This window comes from Myotis davidii, unplaced genomic scaffold (assembly GCF_000327345.1).
Source record: "Myotis davidii unplaced genomic scaffold, ASM32734v1 scaffold892, whole genome shotgun sequence".
In the NCBI taxonomy this organism is placed as follows: Eukaryota; Metazoa; Chordata; class Mammalia; order Chiroptera; family Vespertilionidae; genus Myotis; species Myotis davidii.
Window position 1 is genome coordinate 808,027 of NW_006284341.1, and position 20,292 is coordinate 828,318.

A 20,292-nucleotide genomic window follows, 5' to 3' on the forward strand; every position below is an offset into this window, starting at 1 on the left:
GGGAGAGGCATTGATTGGACTGTCGGGCTTTGGAGGGAGGGTAGGGGAGGGTGGGGGTAAAGGGGAAAGAGCAACCAAAGGACTTACATGCAGGCATATAGGCCTAACCAATGGGCACGGACAACAGGGGGGGGGATGGCAAGAGTGGGGGGGGTTGAGGGTATCGTGGGGACAAGGACACATGTAATTTCTTAATCAATAAAAAATATATTAAAAAAAAAAAAAGATGTGAGTTCCCTTTAAACTCATCAGGTTGGGAAAAATTTAATCATTACAACCAATAGCTGACAGGAATGTGGGGAAAAGCATACTCTCATGCGCCTTGTGAATTTAAATTTGTAGGATTTTTGAGAAAGCAATGTAGCAGTTTCTGTTAGAAAACATAAACTTTATTTCTAAATATATTTTTATTGATTTCAGAGAGGAAGGGGGCGAGAGAGGAGAGAGAGAGAGAGAGAGAGAGCGAGAGAGAGAGAGAAACATCAATGATGAGGGAGAATCATTCATTGATCAGCTGCCTCTTGCATGCTCCCCACTAGGGATCGAGCCTGCAAGCCAGGCATGTGCCCTTGACTGGAATTGAACCTGGGACACACCCCCCACCCCACCCTGTGTCCGCAGGCCAATGCTCTATCCACTGTGCCAAACCAGCCAGGGCTGAAAATACATATTTAAATCCTACACATTCTTGGGGTCTGTATCAGTAAATAAAGATATGTACATACATAAGTGTTTATTATAGCATTGTTAACAGTGTCAAATCTAGAAACAAAATATATGCCCCTCAATAGGGGAATTAAATTAATTATTGGTTAATGCATGAAAAATTATGGCCATTGAAAACAGTGTACTATTGTAACTTGACTAATATATATGGACAAACATGATTCAAATCTTGAACTAAGATTTACATTATATTGTTAATATATTATTTGGCTGATTTCTTTCAACAACTGATTGTAATAAAATTACTTGCATAACTGAAAAGAGATGATTCTATTGGTAGTAGTGGGTTTTCTTTGTATAGGTCCTAATCAAACAGGAAATTCAGAGGAAGAGTGGATATGCCATCCAAGCTGATGAAGAGCAGTTGCGAGTTCAGCTAGATACAATTCAGTGTGAACTAAATGCACCTACTCAGTTTAAGGTAAGCACTTATACAATTACTAGAGTCCCGGTGCATGAAATTTGTGCCGGCGGGGGAGGGCGTGAATGGGGGGATTCCCTCAGCCCTGCCTGCACCCTCTCCCAATCCGGGACCCCTGACTCCTAACCACTCGCCTGCCTGATCGCCCCTAACTGCCTCTGGCCCCTGCTGCCAAGGCTTCGTCCAGAAGGATGTCCAGAATGACATCTGGAAGGTTGGAAGGTCGTTTGGCTGTCCAGTCTAATAAGCATATTATGCTTTTATTATCCTATATAATAAAGAGCTAATATGCAAATGGTCATCATGCCTCACGCCAGGGCTGGGGGACCTGAGGTCGCACCCCCTCCCCTGGCGCCGGGGGTCCTGAGGCTGCGCCCCCTGCCCTGCGGGGCTTGACAGGGGTGGGGCTGGCTGGGTCTGGGTCTCACGTGATTTCGAGGCACATGCGGGTGGGCAGGGACTTGACTCTGGGTCCCGCAGCACACCCCAGACTGACAGGAGGGAGATTTTCATATACATTTTACTAATTTCCTTTCATCTCTGACACTTCTATTATAAAGAAAGGGCAAATAGCAATATTAAAATATTTCCTCTAACTCCCTTTTAATGTGCACAAATTTCGGGAACCTGGCCACTAATTATAAAGGTAGAATTTGTTTCAGGTGGATCTACAGAGAAATACTATTGGTCTTCAAAAATAGGACTTTTGTATACTTGTTTTTTTTAAGTATTTGTTCTCTTTAATCAAAATTTTCTTTCTAGAGTAGACTCTTAATCATGGTGTTTTTGGCTTGTGTTAACATTTCAAATAGTGTACAGAGGAAAAGTAGACACCTTTAATAGAGTAGTAACCATCCTTTTAAAAGAAAACATTCTCTTTTAAAAGCAGCTGCTGCTGTTAGCAGTTTAATTTGACTTGTCTTATTTTTAGGGCCGTCTAAATGAACTGATGTCCCAAATCAGGATGCAGAATCATTTTGGAGCAGTCAAATCTGAGGAAAGATATTACATAGATGCAGATCTGTTACGAGAAATCAAGCAGGTAAGTGTCACATGAGTGTGCACTTTTCTTTTTTAATCCTCACCTAAGGATATGCTTATTGGTTTTAGAAAGAGGGTAAGGGAGAGTGTGAGAGAGAACATTGATTGGTTGTGGTTGTCTTCTGTATGCGCCTGACAGGATTAAACCTGCAACCTAGGTATGTGCCCTGACTGGGAATCAAACCTGAGACCTTCCTGTGCAGTTCATGGGACGATGCTCCAAACAACTGAGCCACACCGAGCAGGGCTAGTGTGTACTTTTTAAAAAGGTGATCAGTCACTACTTCATCTCCATTGAGGTGGCTATTATTAAAAAACAAAATAAAAACAACACAGAAATTAGTGTTGATAAGGATGTGTAAAGTAAGTGGAAAACTTGTGCATTGCTGGTGGCAATGTAAAATGATACCACCACTGTAAAAAACTTTTCCTTAAAAAATTAAACATGGAATTACCATATGATCCAGCAGTTCTACTTTTGGGTGTAAACCTTAAAGAATTGAAACCAGAAACTCAGATATATGTATACTCATGTTCATAGTAGCATTAGTCACAGTAGCCAAAATGTGAAAGCAGCCCAAGTGTCCATAGATGGATGAATAGTTAAAATGTGGTATATACATACAGTGGAATATTCAACCTTTAAAAAAGGACACTACACGCCGAAACCGGTTTGGCTCAGTGGATAGAGCGTCGGCCTGCGGACTGAAGGGTCCCGGGTTCGATTCCGGTCAAGGGCATGTACCTGGGTTGTGGGCACATCCCCGGTGGGGGATGTGCAGGAGGCAGCTAATCGATGTTTCTCTCTCATCGATGTTTCTGACTCTCTATCTCTCTCCCTTCCTCTCTGTAAAAAATCAATAAAGTATTTTTTTAAAAAAAAAATAAATAAAAAAGGACACTACAAATAGATCAACCTTGAAGATATTATGCCAAGTGAAATAAGCCAGTTTAAAAGGACAAATATTTTATGATTCTACTTCAGTGAAGTACCTAGAGTACTCCATCCAATTCATTAGAGTAGAATGTTGGTTGACAGGGGCTTCGAGAGGGGAAATGGGGAATTAGTGTTTATTAATAGGTACAGAATTTCAGAAAAAGTTCTAGAGGTAGATGGTAGTGATTGTTTCATAATGGGAATGCTACTGATTGTTACTTAAAAATGTTAAAACGGGCATATTTTTGTTATGTATATTTTACCATAATAAAAATTAAGTAAATAATTCACTTCCCCAACCCCCCCAGAAATGAACAAGAGGTAATAGAGGCACCAAAGTTCCCTAGACCCTGCTACTCAGTATGTTGGCAGCAGCAGCACCTGGGAGGTTATTAAAAATACAGAATCTGTCCTTAACGCCAGAACTACTTAATACATTAAATGTATTTGTATGTACATTAAAGTTTAAGAAATAACTGCTCTGTATCATACCTTCCCAACTGTATGCCACATAGAAAATATAAATGTGTAGTTATTGATCCCCTCAGCCCTCAAGGATCCTCAGTGAAGGTTGGGGTGGCCAGGACCTCCATTTACCTAAGGCTTACATTGTATGAACAAGTTGAAAAGTACTGTTCTAGCTTATTTTCAGTATAAATACAGATTGATTTAATGAAAACTGTCCAACCATTGACTGTCTAAAGAAAATGTATTCAGGCGGTAAACTTTGTGAAACACTATGTAAGACTGTTAGCATGGCCCAGAGGATTTTAGATGTTTTTAAATGTCATCAACAATTCTGATTTTATTATGTGCTTTAGAATGGATATTTCCTTTTTTTTAATTGTTTTATTGCTTAAAGTATTACAAAGGGTATTACGTATGTGTCCCTTTTTTTCCCCACCCTTGACAACCCCCTGGTCTCCCCTACTCCCCAATGTCTTATGTCCATTGGTTGGATATTTCCTTTTTATGCAATTAAAAACTAGTTTGATTCCTAGGTTCCTGGACAGTGTGCATACATTTTAGTTATTCCATTGTAAATATTTGCAATAAAATTAACTGAAAGATTCCAGCATATTTGAATAAAGAACAATATTAAAGAGTTTATATATGCAATAAAACAGGGAATAATACAACCACCTACCTAAAATGATGAAAGCAGTATATTGTTTTGGGATTGAATTATGATTCATCACTACTTTATGACCTTGAGCAGGTTACTTCCCTGCACCTCATTTTCTTTATTTGTAGAGAAGAGTAATAATTGTACCCGAAAAAGTGCTGAGAAAGATTTTAAATGACTTTATACTTATGAAACTCTTCAAATTGCCTTAACCACTTAGGAAAGACTCTTAAAAACGTTAGCAATTGTAGTTATCACCATTATCATCACTATATACTTTGTACTAAAAAAAATGTGAAAATTGTCAATTTTCAGAATGATTACTTTATTAGTCATCTATATTTGAGTACCTTGCATTGTTTTAATATACGTTTTATCAAAGGTTGATAAAAAGAATCAAAAAAATCTGCTTCTGTAAAGTTTCTGTTGAAGATATTGTTCATTACATGTTTGACTTTATTGTTTACAGTTTGTATTTTGTAGGTCATATAAAAAGTATTAGCAGAAGATAAATGTGCATGCCCACTATATTTAGAGCATCTACAGAGTGCTGTATTGCTAGTAAAATCATCCTTTTTCCTGTGAGTAGTTTGCAGTTTAATAAAGTAATGTATTAATATTTTCCTTAATTTCTTCTAGCATTTGAAACAACAACAAGAAGGCCTTAGCCACTTGATTAGCATCATAAAAGATGATCTAGAAGATATAAAGTTAGTAGAACATGGATTGAATGAAACCATCCACATCAGAGGTGGTGTATTTAGTTGACAGATCACAAACTTGTGTTGAAGGTTCATGAACTCTATCTTCTTGCTACATCAGGCCTTCCCTAAGAATGAAACTGACCACATGGAGGAAAAGGAAAGAAAATTCTCTGCTGGCTTGGTTTTTGAGAAGGTTACTGACAAATTATTCTTCAGATTTGAAATAAGTCACTTCACAGCTCTTCAAAGACAGCCTTCGGAAGATTTATATCTAAAAGCTGTTACTTACTTTAAGAAGTACATAATTACCAAAAACGTACTATTGTACATTTTTACAACAGCATTTTCTTAAAAATAATCAGTGTTTAATGATTATTCTCCATTCAGCCTGTACTCTACTTTCCATAGCAAGTAAATATGCCATATCTAGTTTGCACATAAAATGTATGACTACTTGGCTGTTGGAGATTAGTACTTCAGAAAATAAATGTTATTTTGCTTATTTGAAATTTACAGAACACCTACGCAATTAGGATATAACAAAATTACATTTTATCATTTTTGCAACTTTTGTTTCTTTAAACATTTTTATTTCTAAAAATGATGAAAACAAATAAATTCTTGATTGTAATTACTTTTCTATTATTCTGTTTGGTGCTTTATTTAGCTCTGGGAGAATGACCATTCATATCTATCACAATTCAAGAATTTTAGTCTTTGCTTGTTTTAAAGTCTGATTTTTCCCTCCTAAGAAAAATATATCACCGCTGCTTATTTGACTTGGCAAAAAAACTTCAGATATCATTTAGGATACAGAATTACCTAACATATTAGTATCTAAAAATCCTAGAAAATCTGAATTAAACATCATAATGTGAAACAGTGAATCTTTCATAACCAGGTAACTTTAAACAATTTTTTTTACTACAAATTGCATACCTGGCTGCATCATGTTGGCCTCCTCTTGGAAATACTTTAACTTTCATTTCTGTGTGATCCTTTGGTATGAATCTTGCCATTGTGTTTGTTACAGGGATAGTGAGGAATGTATACCAAGAAGCCATCCTCTGAAATCCCATTATAGGAATTTCAGTCCAGCTGCAGATTAGGGTAACAATTGTATAGGAGACTGAGAACTTTAAAACTGATAGTTTTATTTCCAAGTTAGTTACTAGTAGTCTGCAGCCACTTTGCCAGGATTATGGCATGCAAACTTGTTACACTCTATATACCACCCTCTTTCATCATACTTTCCTAACTTCTTGTTACAATCCAACAATGTTAGGAAATAAATTTTTTTCTCCTTGGATCAGAAGATAGGTACTTCCATCCTTCTTGTCCACGTAGCCACTTCCTCATTAGAAGGTATCTGTCCCTTTGCACACCCTCTTACTGTAGGAAGAGTTGATCTGATGAGAACTGTACCTCACTGAGCCACATTCCATGAAGAACAAATCACTACTCACACACACCAAGCTCACTTCTCTAGTCTTTCATTTTTTTCATGTTCTGATAGTTGGGTTCCTAATTTTGCAAGATCAGTACCCCTAGATGGGGCCTAGAACCTGCCTTTTAAAGACAGACAGACACACACACACACACTCAAAGGCAATTGACTTACTGGTTACATGCATGTGTAAGGCTGACATGTGGTCCTTGTTCATGTAGCTGGTTAGATATGACTTGATCTGTACATAACCAAGTTCTAGATTTAGGTGAGTAGGAGGAGACAAGGCCCACTTTGGCCTCTGCTGGAAGTTGTGTTTTCCAAAGCAATTTACAGAAGTTCTGTGTTTAGTCTGCAACTGGCTAATGGTTCTTGTGGGTAGAGTAAAAATTCTGAACAGGAAGAGAGTTACATGGTTGGATTAAAGCACATTGAACCCCTAACAGTTTAAATTTTATGTAGTGTTTTTTTCTTTTGTATCTTTGAAATCCTTTTTGAAACATTGGCAACATGTAAATAACTGTCAGTTACCAAAGCCCCTGGCCTAAATCAGTCTCTAGTAAACCACAATACCCTGAGGAAAATGGTAGTATACTGTACAACCTCATTTTCCTTTGCTTATTTAGCATACATAAGAAGTACTGTCTACCTTTCTGTTTTAATGTGATTCAAATTAGGCACTATGTATGTGAAATACTTGGTAAACTTGTGTTTACAGAAATATAAAGTTCATATTTTGAGGGATCATACTATTTGAAGTCAAAAGTAATCCTTCAAGGATGAGTAGAACATCTTTAAAATTCAGTTTTGCAACAGCATGATAACCTACAGTGCGTTATGCTAATGAAATAAGTCAGAGAAAGGCATACCATTTGATTTTATGTAAGGGGCCAGGTGGATAGTTGAATATGGAGGGGACCACTTTTTAAAGTATACCATTGTCTAACCACTATGCTGTACACCTGAAACAAATATACAGAATACTGAATATAAACTATAATTGAAAAGAGAAAATCCACCCCCCGAAAAAATTCTTATTAATGGATTAAATTCATGTTAACCACTAACATTGGATATTTTAGTATTGGCAATTCTGAAATTATATCTAATAATCTTAAGTCTTTTATTGAATTCAACCAGAAATAAGGTTTTTGCAATAGATTAATATACAAATAAGTGAAAATGATTCTACAACATAACTGGACAAACTTTCTGAACTTGAAAAGTGAATAACATATACAGTTCTCATTTTATCAACTGACTTTGGCCAACAAGTGAAAAATATAACATTCCTTTTGATCATTTCCTGTGGGATCCCTGTAGTGTACTTTAACATAATAAAGAATATAGCTGACTAAAGACTAACAAAGAGATATATAGAAGCACTGATTAAAATGATGAATGCCCCAAACGATGGAAGGAGCATTTTGCCAGAGGATGCAGAGGGATGGGTTTTGGGACCTGGAACTGGAGCTGGAGCTGGAGCTGGAGCTGTTAACGAGAACACATAGTCATTGACATGTGCCATCAAGTTCATCCACCTATTTCATATATCCTGAATACGTAAACAGACATTCAAGTTGAGTTAGAAACTAAGTTGAAATACTTCCAACCAGGAACAATTTTCAAATAAATATCATTCATTACAGATTTCAGGCTATATTTTCATATAAAGGGTGGGGCAAAAGTAGGTTTACAGTTGTACATATAGAATACCATAATAAATATATTTATATAGACAAGATAATTTTCAAATTCTCTAGAATTAGCAATTTTCTATTTTCATTTTTTGCATACATAGGTAAGGTTAGGTTAATTTTGTGTCTTCCATTTCAAGTAAAGTATATTTTATACGCATATACTGACAGCTACTAATATAAAATTGAATAAAGTTGCATTTTAAAATACTAAGCCCTGCAAGCTCATTAAAAAATTAAAAATGTCCCCCTCCTACATACCAGTACAGTTTTCTGCTTTGGAGAAAACTGCTTCCCGTTCATCTACACTAGTGGAGAGGAACAGTGGAGTCCACCCATCTCAGGATCTGTTTGATACTACCCTTAGCTCAGATACCTGACTTCTTGCTGTGTTTTGGTTTAGACTGTACAAGCAAGGATTGACTAGAAGTATCCAAATGGAATCACCACTCAGGTTTTGTAAGCGAGGCAAGAAACAGTAAATTTTATAAAACCTTTCAACTCATTTTGTCAATTGCCATAATTACAGACATGCAGTTATATGTACACAGATGGGGAAGTGGGCAGGCGGATGAATTCATGCATTAGTTTGTTACTATAGAGTAGTGGTTTTCAAGGGGGCAGTACTGCCCTCTAAGAGACAGAAATTTGTCAGGGTTTTTGTTTGTTTTTTTTAATGTTATTTATTTCAGAGAGGAAGGAAGAGAGAGAGGGATAAAAACATCAATGATGAGAGAGAATCATTGATTTGCCTCCTGCATGCTCCCTATGGGGATCAAGTCCGAAATCCAGGTAAATGCCCTGATGGGAATAGAACCATGACCTGGTTCATGGGTAGACTCAACCATTGAACCACACCGGCTGGGCTGGCAGGATATTTTTTGATTGTCACAAGGGTGGAGTAGAAGTAAAGGGCTAGTTTTGCCCAAGAAAAATCGACCTATACAAATTTTAAATGCACTGTTAGAAATATACATTAATTAAAAACCTATTTATAATTAATTAAAAACCTATTAGTTAAAAAACCAGAACTTAAAGTCAGTTTTACATATAAACAAAATATTTTTAGTATCCATAAACAGATCTATCCAGGACCCACTGTATTTCTTCACTTTCATCTTCTTATAGTCACAGGGTAGCTTCAGTCTTCTCTTAAATCCGAATTTATTTGCATAAGGAAATACAATCATCTGTCTACTGCATAATGTCTTCTAATATAATCTAGGCATTTACATATTAAAATGCACGTAATTTTGTTATAAATTATAGTTAGGATATTATTTTTTAATGGGTAAAGGTAGGTCTCCTTATCTATGAATCTTATTTCAGGATAGTATAAGGGCTTTATAAAATATTTGTCAGAAAATGAGAGAATTGAGTTGACAGGGTTGAGAACAACTGCTCTAAACAATAGTCTCTAAACAGTAAAAACTGCTTGAGAATCGTCAAGGTGCCCCACCGTATACACACACATAAGCATTTGGACATGACATTAAATTGTTATGATGCCTTAAGTTCTTGAAACTGTCCCTTTAAGAAAAAAATAAATTTCTCACTTTTTCTGTATTATAGATTAAACATTTATCAGCTAAGGAAATGAGATATTTCTTACTAGGATTGTTGATGTCTTCTTGACTTTTATATTCTAAAATATAAACAGATTTTTGAGTTAATTGCACTGTAAACCTATTTATCAAGAGAGAAAAAGCTGATTAAATGATTAAGCAAACTTGCTTATTCCTGGGAATGGGCCTGAGGAGCAGGGTATTAGGTTTAGAGATTTGTGTGAGCCTGGGGGAGGGTTTAATAGTTACTCACTTGCACTCTGGATTTTTTTTTTTTAACCAAGGAAGTGTTTCCATTAAAAAAATGATTAAAAATTTGATTATAAAAAGTGCTTTTTTAAATATACTGAATTTCAATTCCCAAATGCAATATTAATACTATATGTCACTCATTGTACAAATGCTTTATGTATACTGCCACCTTTATTTCTTATAGACCTAGAAGGTAGATATAGTTTTCCATGTTATACAGATGTTCCCCAAAACAAAATCAGAGGTAATCAGTGGTAGTAATTTCAAAGCTTCTGCCCCTCTTTACTATGCTATACTACCTCTAAGTGTGTGCCTAGCACTTAAATATGAATATTGCCATATTCTGAAAACTCTGAAGCCAATTCTAGAAGCCCAGGATAGATGAGTATTTTTTATAACTAAATCTGGGTGAAAGACAAGTGTTGTGTGACAGAAAGTGAACAAAACTTGAAAAGTTTGAGTCCTGATTGTCTCTACCCTTTAAAAGATTCCTTAACCTTCCTATATTTCAGGTCCTCATCTCTGAAATGGCAAAAACAGTATCTTAGATTAAATGAGATTCAGTGTAAAGGTTTTAACAAAAAAGCATGCACTACACACAGCTTTCCAGGAGAGGGCACAATACAAAACAGTCCCTGCAAACCTACTCCTTGTAGACTGGCATGTCAGAAGCTACATAGCTCAGGTGTTCCCCCCAGACTCCTTAAGATTAACCTAATTAAATGCTTACAGTAAAGGACTCAAAACCCCATTGCTCCACTCCCAATAAAAAATGTATTATTAGTTTTTATCTGGTTTTACCACTTTTATTCCTAAATGAGAAAAGATTTTCAGATAATAAAGACAGCTACGATTTACTACTATTTAAAAACTATTCATTTGCCAGTACTTTGTCTCATTAGGACTTTAACCAATCCTGAGAGACAGAAGTTTTCTTCATTGTACCGATTGTGGCAGGAGAGGTGCAGAAAAGTGAAATTATATTAAGTTCCCTAGAAGGGACTTCCGGTCCAGATGGCAGCATAGGTAATAAACACAGTGCTTGAATCCTCCCACAACCACATCAAAATTAGGACAAAACTACAGAACAACCATTATTCAGAACCGCCTGAAATCTGGCTGAATGGAAGTCCTACAACTAAGGAATTAAAGCAGCAGCCACTCTGACACTGATTGAAGGAGTGAAGATGTGGAACAGGCTGGTCCCACAACCACATGTGGCAGATAAAAACTGGGAGGGTTATCTCTGGGCCTCTGTTTCTACGTTAGGTAATTAACTATGAATATTCTGGTTCTGTAAACAGCATGAAGTTTCCACAGGCAGCAATATTAGGCAAGGCACAGTGTAAATGGATGCAATTCAGTGAATGCCAAAAAACTATTTTTTTTAAAAAATCCTTAATGGATAGGGACTTAAACCCTGAGATTTTGTGTTTTTATAGTCTTTTCAGATATCGCCAGAAGGTAAACATGGCAAATGTTAGCCAGGTTTGACAATTCTGAGGCATAGAGAAGTGTTATTACTGTCCACAGCTCTCTGGTTACATGTTATGTCCATTTATGTTATTTACTTCTTGTCTCAGGAAAATTTACTTTTTTATTTTTGCCTTCCCTGTAAGCATACATTCTGAAGCCCTTCTTGGGAACCTGACAGGAGTCACTGTTAATTTTCTCTGGCCACAGAAACTCAAGGCCCCTTAACGGCCTTGCCCTCAGGGGCAGCCTCGTACATTTTAAATACCTACGAAATGATTATGTCTTCATGATAGGTTAAATCTTCCATGGTAAATACACCGGAAAAATATACTTAAAAACCGGCAAATTTTACGGAATGTGTACTTGGTCATAAGATAAGAGACTTGGGGCCTTCACTCATTTGTGTGATCCTGTGCAAAGTACTTGGGTTTCCCTGCATGTCTAATGTTGACAGTTATGTCATCCCCCCATACCCAAATTGGCACATTCCTCTCTGGCATGCCTACCATTGCTTATCAGGTAATGGAAAAGGTTCTGACATTTTTATTCCTAAATGAAAAAGAAATATTCATTCCTAAATGAAAAAGAAACTTGCAGTTTGCTCCAGTGAATACGATTTCCAAAGTCTTGTCCAAAGAGATCAAATGTCAATAGTCTCACTGCACTGTAGTTCCTGGCTTCTTATTTAAAAGTTTTGGCTACATGAACCCTCACTGTGCAAATCCACACTAAGCCTAGAGGAGCCTTCCTCCATGGCACCTCACTGAGTCTATATCTAGGAAAGGAGAGTACAAACAATCAGCTTTTGTGTGAAGTTTCTATTGAGTAACTTTAGCTATAGAACCTGGAAGATGCTAGACTGCATGCATCCAAGTCCCTGCAGCCTTGCCCTCCAGCTATCCCCCCAAGTGAGCTAGATTCCTGCTCCAGGAACAGGGATAAAGGTACTTTCTCTACTCTCTTCCCCAGCTAAGTCTTTGTAGAATGACTGGCAGATAGCTGTAAAGGAAATATTAATAAATAAAAATAGTCTCATGACAATATTTTCTTTAATGCCAAGGGGAATCCTGTCAGCTCATACTTGGGCTCAGAGAGTGAAATCTGTCTTACCAGGCATTTGGATGGGTTCATGGTTCTTCACACCTAAAAATATCAATGAATATTGGTTACTGTTAATCAATTATCTTGCATTGTTAATGCTTGCTTTTTTCTATACGTCCCCCATCTCCAGCCCTTTAAAAAAGGGAAAAGAAAACAGTAACAACAAAAACACCTTTCAAGGGCTCTTCATTCTCTAACTGGACAAAGCCCAAACTCCTTAACTTGAACTTCAAGAACTTCATGATCTGACTCATATGTCTCCAACTTATCTTCATAAGGCAGTCCTAGTACATCAGCTTTAAAATGAAACAGTACTAGGTGTAAGACTCTCCTTGGTTTGGTTCTATTGTCATTATAGTTATTAGCTCTAGGATTGCTCAGCCGTCTTAATCTCTCTGACCTTTAATTCCTATTTACGAAAAGGAAATCTTTACCTTGCAGGTTTGTAGTAAGTGATGATTAAAGGAAATGTAGTGCTTAGAACACTGCATGAAATATAATAAGCACTCAATAAGTGGAGTCCCTCTGTTCTAGCTTAACTCATTTTCCAAACTCTCCAAGTCCATAATGCTCTTAGTCCTAGGAGTTCTTATGTCCGCTCCCACCCTTGTAGCTAGCCTCAAAAAGTAAGTAAAAAGTTTACCTACCAGGTAAGACAGTGGACTCCTGGCTTTTCATTCCTAAAGATGAGAATGGGAACCATTTAGTGGAAATGCACTTGGTTTGAAAATTAATTTAGCTTATATTTACATGGCTATTTATGGAAAGCTCTAAAAGATTTGAGAGATGGCAGGGGACAGAGTAAAGGAGAGAAGATTTAACCCACTGGAACCTGACTGACTTCTGATCAGGATAAGGGCCAGTAAACCCAGGATCTCTCCCAGATTAAGCTCCTGTTGATTTTTTTTTTTTTTTAGATTCAGGCCAAAGACTTCCAACCTACATTTGTCACGATGTATTTTTAAAAATAAAATTTATTGATTATATAAGTCACACATTATAATTACAGATCATTTATAAAATATTAAAAATTACTCTTACTCCTAAATCTCAGAGTTACTCATTCTTAACATTTTTTGGTATATTTCCTTTCAGTCTTTTTGCTATGTATACATCCCCCATCTTCAGCTCTTTAAAAGTATATATTTTTGGCATATTTTCCAGTGTTGAGATGTAACTGACACACAGCATTATATAAGTTTAAGGTAACGTCATGATTTAACTTACATATATTGTACAATGATTACCACAATAAGCTTAATTAACATCTGTCATCTCATACAGAAAAAGAAAAAATCAGATACAAAAAAAGAAAACTTTTTTTTCCTTGTGGTGAGAACTTTTAGGATCCACTCCCTTGGAAACTGTCAAATACAGGAGTTAGACATTACATCTCCAGTACTTATTTATCTTATAATTGGAAATTTGTACTTTTTCACATTTTTTAATAAAACTGATATTAGACTCTACATGCCATTTTATATCCTACTAAAGTCCCGATGCACGAAAATTCGTGCAAGAGCTGGCTTCCTTCCCCTGGCTGCTGGCACCGGCTTCCCTCTGGCACCCAGGACCCAGGCAGCTTCTCTCCAGCCACCAGCAGGCAGGCACCCGGGACCTGGGCTTTGCTCTGGCCCTGGCTTCATCTGGAAGGACGTCCAGAATGATGCCCAGAAGGACGTCTGGTCTAATTAGCATATTACCCTTTTATTATAGATTTTTATTTGTCACTGTATATAAGCACTTTTTCATATTCTTAAAATATGTTTAAAAAGCAATTTTTAAGGTTAGTGTTTCATAATATGGGTATAATTGTATTTAATATTTACCCATCTGTTGGACAATAAGGTTATTTATAAATTTTGACTACCATAACACTATGTAAATATTTTTGTACATATTTTATACACAAATCTTTATGATGATTTCCTTGGGACAAATATCTAAAAGTGTTATGACTAGGTTAAAAGGTATGAACATTTTTAAAGCTAGTAATACATACTATCAAACTGTCTTCCAGAAAAGTTCCAATTTATAATCTCACCAGTAATTTATGAGAGTGTTCCTATCTCAGCACTCTTGAGGACATTTGAATACTACCACTTAAAAAAAACTTGGGAATATATTACATAATCAAACAGATATTGCTAACAGCACCTGTTAGGTTGCTGGAAACAGAAATAAATATACAAAATCATAATTTTTACTTTAGAAAAAAACGCCATTTTTAATGCCCCTGCCCAACATCCTAGGTCATAAAGAGTTTGTGGAATAATTAGTCACACCTTCCTCTATCCATGTAACTGCTAGCATAAAGCAGAAAATAATATGTTCTCAACTACTTCTTCAACTTCTCTACTGGGATGATCTAAAGACTATTAGATAAGAGACATAAAGAAAGCTGCTGTGTCATCTTTGTAAAGAAGCCTATCCGAAACTCAGGAAGGTCTCTGATACACCAAACCAGTAAGCTAAGCTAGTTCTCTTCCTACTGTTCCTTACCATGCCATGCCCATCTGCTCCCATCCGCTCCCAACCATAAGGAGATGTCTTGCAAATGTAAAACCCAGAGTTTATGAAAATGTCTTACCAGGGTCTTCAAGCTTCTGTTTTTTATCACCTAAGTTACAAAAAGAAACTTTCCATTTTAACAACAGAATGAAGTCATTGGAAGTTACTATAGTTGTAACAAAATTATTTTCAGGTAATATGGCCATAAAGAACCATTCGATAAATCCAGTAAAGTAATGCTACTAAATTTAAGTGTCAAATCAGATCTAAATGCACCTTGGCTAATTGGACTGGAACCTTCCTCTGGCACCTCAAGAAAAGCCATCACACCTGAATGGTGCAGCTCAGTGATTGAGCAGACCCATGAACCAGGAAGTCAGGGTTCAATTCCTGGTCAGGGCACATGCCCAGGTTGCCGGCTCAATCCCCAGTAGGGGGCGTGCAGGAGGCAGCTGATTGATGATTCTCTCTCATTGATGTTTCTATTTCTCTCTCCTCTTTGCCTTCCTCTTTGAAATCAATAACAATGTTTTTTTGGTTTGTTTTTTTTTAAAGAAAATCCTGGGGATCTCAATGAGCTAGAAAAATGTCTGTCTGGAAAAGTTAGCTAAGGTCCCTTTGAAGTGACTAGTAAAATTTTGGCTGCAATGGGCAAGTCCTCCGGTGCATGATATGCTTCACATCATTACAGGAAATTATTTTCCAAAACATCAAGTAAATTGCATACCTAAGGAAAGGCCAGATACCTTTTTCTCTTCAATAAAGAAAATCTTATTGTAGCTACATGGGCCAAACACATAACAAAAAACTTAAATGCACAGAAGTGATTTGGGCTATATCACTAGGAAGCTCAGGGGAGAAAAACATTCAATCACCCAGATATTTTAGTCAAATGATACTAAACATTAGCATATTTGAAAGGTGCAAATGACTGACTTTTCTACTTTCACCTAAATGGCATCACAGGTTAATTTCAATGACTGAATACAGACCCTCAGATCTCTCAAGACTGACTAGCTCTTCAGGTCTCACCAACCTTATCCCCTAGAACCATGGTCGGCAAACTGCGGCTCGCGAGCCACATGTGGCTCCTTGGTCCCTAGAGTGTGGCTCTTCCTAAGCCTTAGGAGTACCCTAATTAAGTTAATAACAATGTACCTACCTATATAGTTTAAGTTTAAAAAATTTGGCTCTCAAAAGAAATTTCAATTATCGTATTGTTGATATTTGGCTCTGTTGACTAATGAGTTTGCCGACCACTGCCCTAGAATGTTTCCATATTGTTCAGCTCTCCAGAGTGCCAACCCTCTCATTTATAGAGAAGCAAATTTCCCCAAAATAGAGTCTTTCTCTCTCTCCCCGCGTCACCCCCCTCCCCGCCCCCGCCTTATATCTGCCAAGTTACTCCTTCATATCTGCAAAATACTCTTTTTCTTCAGCTAAGAATTGAATTTGTTCAATAAGAAAGAGCTACTAAATATCCACATAAAGATTATTTTTAAACATGAGAGCATACTTACCAGGGCTGGCAACATAGATGGGTAGAAAATATTCTGAAATACAAACATGTTTTCATTATATAGTACTTTGCTCAGACATTAATGTCAGGTTTATTAATGATAAAAATCTGAGTTGGCTTACATTTTAAGATACATACAAAATATGGTGAGATGAGAAATATAAAAGTATCAGTCTCAAAAACAAATGGATGCGGATTCATTTTAATTACATGAAGAAGAATTCATAGAAAAACTAGACAGGAAGACAGCTGAAAACTTTCTAATAAGGAAATTTTCAAAAAATTCTACCTAATGCATGCATTAGCCCAAGGTATTTTCTGGCAACTTTGATTCAAATCTGTTGGGCCTATCTGATAATGCTATTCTTGAATATTCTTAGAATTCCTGTTTACCTACCCAAAGCTTTCCCATGATCCTCTAAGGAGGATTATCTTTTGTTACATCTTTCCCTGAGGAAGTGGAGACAGACTGCATTGACATTCTGACCCTCCAGCTCTCACCTTGAGCCACAGTCACTCTATTCCTTCATTAGTATCCCAAAAGTTATTTCCTAAAATATCTAAACATAGGGTTATAAGTCTAGCTCTGTCAAGTAGGAGTCAAGTAGGGACATTCAGGAGTCCTTACACTCCTGTAAGGATGCAGGGGTGGGCAAACTTTTTGACTCAAGGGCCACAATGGGTTCTTAAACTGGACCAGAGGGCCGGAACAAAAGCATGGATGGAGTGTTTGTATGAACTAATATAAATTCAAAGTAAACATCATTACATAAAAGGGTACAGTCTCTCTTTTTTTTTTTTTAGTTTTATTCATTTCAAACGGGCTGGATCCGGCCCGCGGGCCGTAGTTTGCCCATGGCTGGATTAGGGTGAGAGTGGAATGGTACTACATGCCCAAGATAAATGAAGTTTGACAGAACAGCCACAGGCAAGGCTGTGGGTGTGGATAGGGGAGGGATGCCACCAGCAGAGACTTCTGGACTCCCCACTGCTAAAAGGTAGTAGCAGTAGCACAATTTTGTCTTGAGAAATGAAAGATGGCTGACAGCATGACAGTTTGGTCAGATGGCTCTGACCCGTACCTGTGAGAAATAACACTGATAAAATTCCCATTACAGAGATAATACTTTGAAGCATATCTTACCTATGTTCTGAACACAATTTGCCATTTTTAGACCTGAAACATAAAGATAAAGCTTTATTAGTTAGACACAATTTACCCTACAGAGCCACTGGTCTGTGGCTATTAGTAATTAATCTGTCAGCTCCTAGTCCATCAGACCCATAACTTAGTGGAATGCAAACTGTAGAACAATTACATATTTATATTCATATTATAGTCATCAAACAGCAGTATGATCTTTGATAAAGCATCTAACATTTCTGGAATTCAGCTTCCTTATCTGGATCTTTTAGTGGGAGATTGCTTCAAATGACTTCCAAAGGCCCATCCAAAGCTAACACTTAATAATTCTATTCTATGATTTGTCTACAGAAGTTAGGAGAAAATTTAAGTATTTGTTTAACTAATCTTCTCTTCAGATATTAAATGTCCTCAACAGCAAATCTATCCTTTTACTGTGACAGTTCCTATCCATTGAAGAAAAAGAATCTCAATCAGAGCTTCAAGACCCTTGAACATATGAACAAAGATCCTTCAAATGCATAAGGAGACATAGGAGACATCAAATTGGTTTGCTCCAGAACACTGAACTGTGTGGAAGGAGATCCACAGTTATTGGAGAGCAGGAACATGGCATCTAATAGTATACTTTTATACCTTCTTGCCAGTGATGCCCTGCAAAAAATCATCAGTGCAGCAGTGATTCCACCGAGACTTGACATAAAGGGGAATCTGCAGGCCTGCCCAACAGCAGTTAAGGCAAGAAGATCAGTGAGAGGGTGTTTAGATTTGGTGCCAGCATGAGCCATAGAGGGTTTCTCAGATGTCACAAGAAGGTCTAGATGTCCTATGGTCTCTTCCCCATGCCGGGCTAACTCACTGATCTAATGAAGTTCAGTTATCAGCGGAGAAAATTCTCCAACTAAGATGGGGGAGTTCCCCAGAGTCCTGGTTTCACTATGAGATGTGGTCTTCTATAATCTGCTATCCAATCCTGCTCCATTTGTGGAGTCTGAACCAAGAACCCAGGTGACTTGCTGATCCAGGAATTAGTACAGATTTGTTAGAATCTGATGGTGCCCTGAGGCTAACCTTGGGTGTTTGGCTGGACTAGAAATTTAAAAAACAATTCTAGAGACAATTTAAAATGTTGCCTCAGCAGAAGATAAGTGTGCAAGCCTTATGCAGAGGCTCAGTTGAGGGTTAGGTGAAGGTGAGGGGAATTGTGGATGACAAACCTACAGATACGATAGATTCGGCCTGGGGACTAGGCATTGGAGGATTTTAAAAGCCTTTATCTTTTGACTGTAGTATAAATTAGAACATGTTTCTCAAAGTGTAGTCTTCCAATCACATACTTCAGAATCAGTTGGATGCTTATTAAAATTGAAAACTGCGGGACTCTAGCCGAAACTACTGATATAGAACTTCTGTTTGTGATGCCTTATAATCTGCATTTTAAACAAGCACTCCAAGTGATTTTTATGCACAAAATTTTGAGAGCTTCATCAGTAGTATAGACTGGGTATCTTTTCTTATGCTTATGTATTTTATTGGAATTTCTGATAATTAAATTTTTTAAGTTTAAGGAGTACTGCATGATGGTTTGATTTACATATATTGTGAAATAATACCACATAGGTTCAGTTAACACCCCAGGATGGGTATCTTTTAATGTTGAACACAGTTCCATTTATTCAAGACTTCATTTTTCCTCCCTATTTGCCTCTGGATTTAATTTTTCATTAGTGTTTTTAGCAACAGGAAAGTAATCAAACTATTCTGAGCTTCTAAAGAAGTAATAGGATTAAAAATGGATGAGATTGATCCAGAAATAAACAAGAGAAGGCATAAATATTATATATGAAATGATAAAAGAATATAAGCATAGATTCAATAGGTGTGAAAATATATGAGTTACTGTGAATCAATTTGAAATATAAGACAAATAAGCAAATTCCTAAAAAAATAAAAAATATCTCAGGAATAAACAGAAAGAAAAAACCAAGATGGCGGCACAGGTAAACACAAGAGATTGCTGCCTCGCACAACCACTTCAAAGATACAACTAAAAGAATGGACATCATCCAGAACCACAGGAAGGCTGGCTAAGTGGAAATTCTACAACTAGAAGGAAAGAGAAAAGCATACCGAGACTCAGAGGAGGTGTGGTGCGGAAGTAAAATACAGAGGTACAGAGGTGCATGCGGAGAGGGTTGGCAGCTGAGGACAAGGTTGTGTTTTTCAATCGGGAGGGAGTCTCAAGCTCTGAGCTCCAGTTCTGGGTGAGTCTCTGGGGACCCAGACTCATACAGGAGAAACTGGGCTCTCTGGCATCAGTCGGAATTTGAGGGCAGCTTTCTCTAGGAGGTGCTTGCAGTGATTGCTGGGACACTGAGAAGCAGGGCCTCTGAGGGAAGCCATAGATTCTTCCTCTGCCCTGATTATCCCCTGGGACCCCCGCCCCTCCCAAGCTGTGCGCCGGCTTTTGCATATGAAAGGCCTGCCCTTTACAATCTGAAAATTACCTAACAAACTTGCAGCTGGCCAAAGGCCCCACGGCAACTTGCATTGCTTCACAGCTGAGCTTCTGCTGGGTAGCCAGAGGCAGAGGCTAGATTAGCACCTCCATAGAGATCCAGGAGA

The 20,292-nt window shown here is 37.3% G+C and overlaps 2 protein-coding genes across 9 annotated transcripts in view; one reads left to right on the forward strand and one right to left on the reverse strand.

Moving 5' to 3' along the window:
* Window positions 1–5,555, forward strand: part of NUP54 (nucleoporin 54kDa) — a 23,982-nt gene extending 18,427 nt beyond the window's left edge. The window contains exons 10-12 of one of the 2 annotated variants that reach the window (XM_006754545.2): window positions 1,028–1,147; window positions 2,079–2,189; window positions 4,891–5,555. In XM_006754545.2, the coding sequence (XP_006754608.1) occupies window positions 1,028–1,147; window positions 2,079–2,189; window positions 4,891–5,019 (360 nt within the window). In that variant the 3' untranslated portion in view covers window positions 5,020–5,555. The remainder of the gene's footprint in view (window positions 1–1,027; window positions 1,148–2,078; window positions 2,190–4,890) is intronic. The other variant, XM_006754544.2, reaches the window with a different exon arrangement.
* A 1,903-nt stretch (window positions 5,556–7,458) lies between these two features.
* Window positions 7,459–20,292, reverse strand: part of ART3 (ADP-ribosyltransferase 3) — a 59,130-nt gene continuing 46,296 nt past the window's right edge. For 4 of the 7 annotated variants that reach the window (XM_015570284.1, XM_006754546.2, XM_006754548.2 and 1 more), the window contains exons 4-10: window positions 17,668–17,700; window positions 16,525–16,557; window positions 15,084–15,113; window positions 13,141–13,173; window positions 12,503–12,535; window positions 9,712–9,744; window positions 7,459–7,893 (exon numbers count right to left, since the gene is read on the reverse strand). In XM_015570284.1, the coding sequence (XP_015425770.1) occupies window positions 7,757–7,893; window positions 9,712–9,744; window positions 12,503–12,535; window positions 13,141–13,173; window positions 15,084–15,113; window positions 16,525–16,557; window positions 17,668–17,700 (332 nt within the window). In that variant the 3' untranslated portion in view covers window positions 7,459–7,756. The remainder of the gene's footprint in view (window positions 7,894–9,711; window positions 9,745–12,502; window positions 12,536–13,140; window positions 13,174–15,083; window positions 15,114–16,524; window positions 16,558–17,667; window positions 17,701–20,292) is intronic. The other 3 variants (XM_006754549.2, XM_006754550.2, XM_006754551.2) reach the window with 3 other exon arrangements.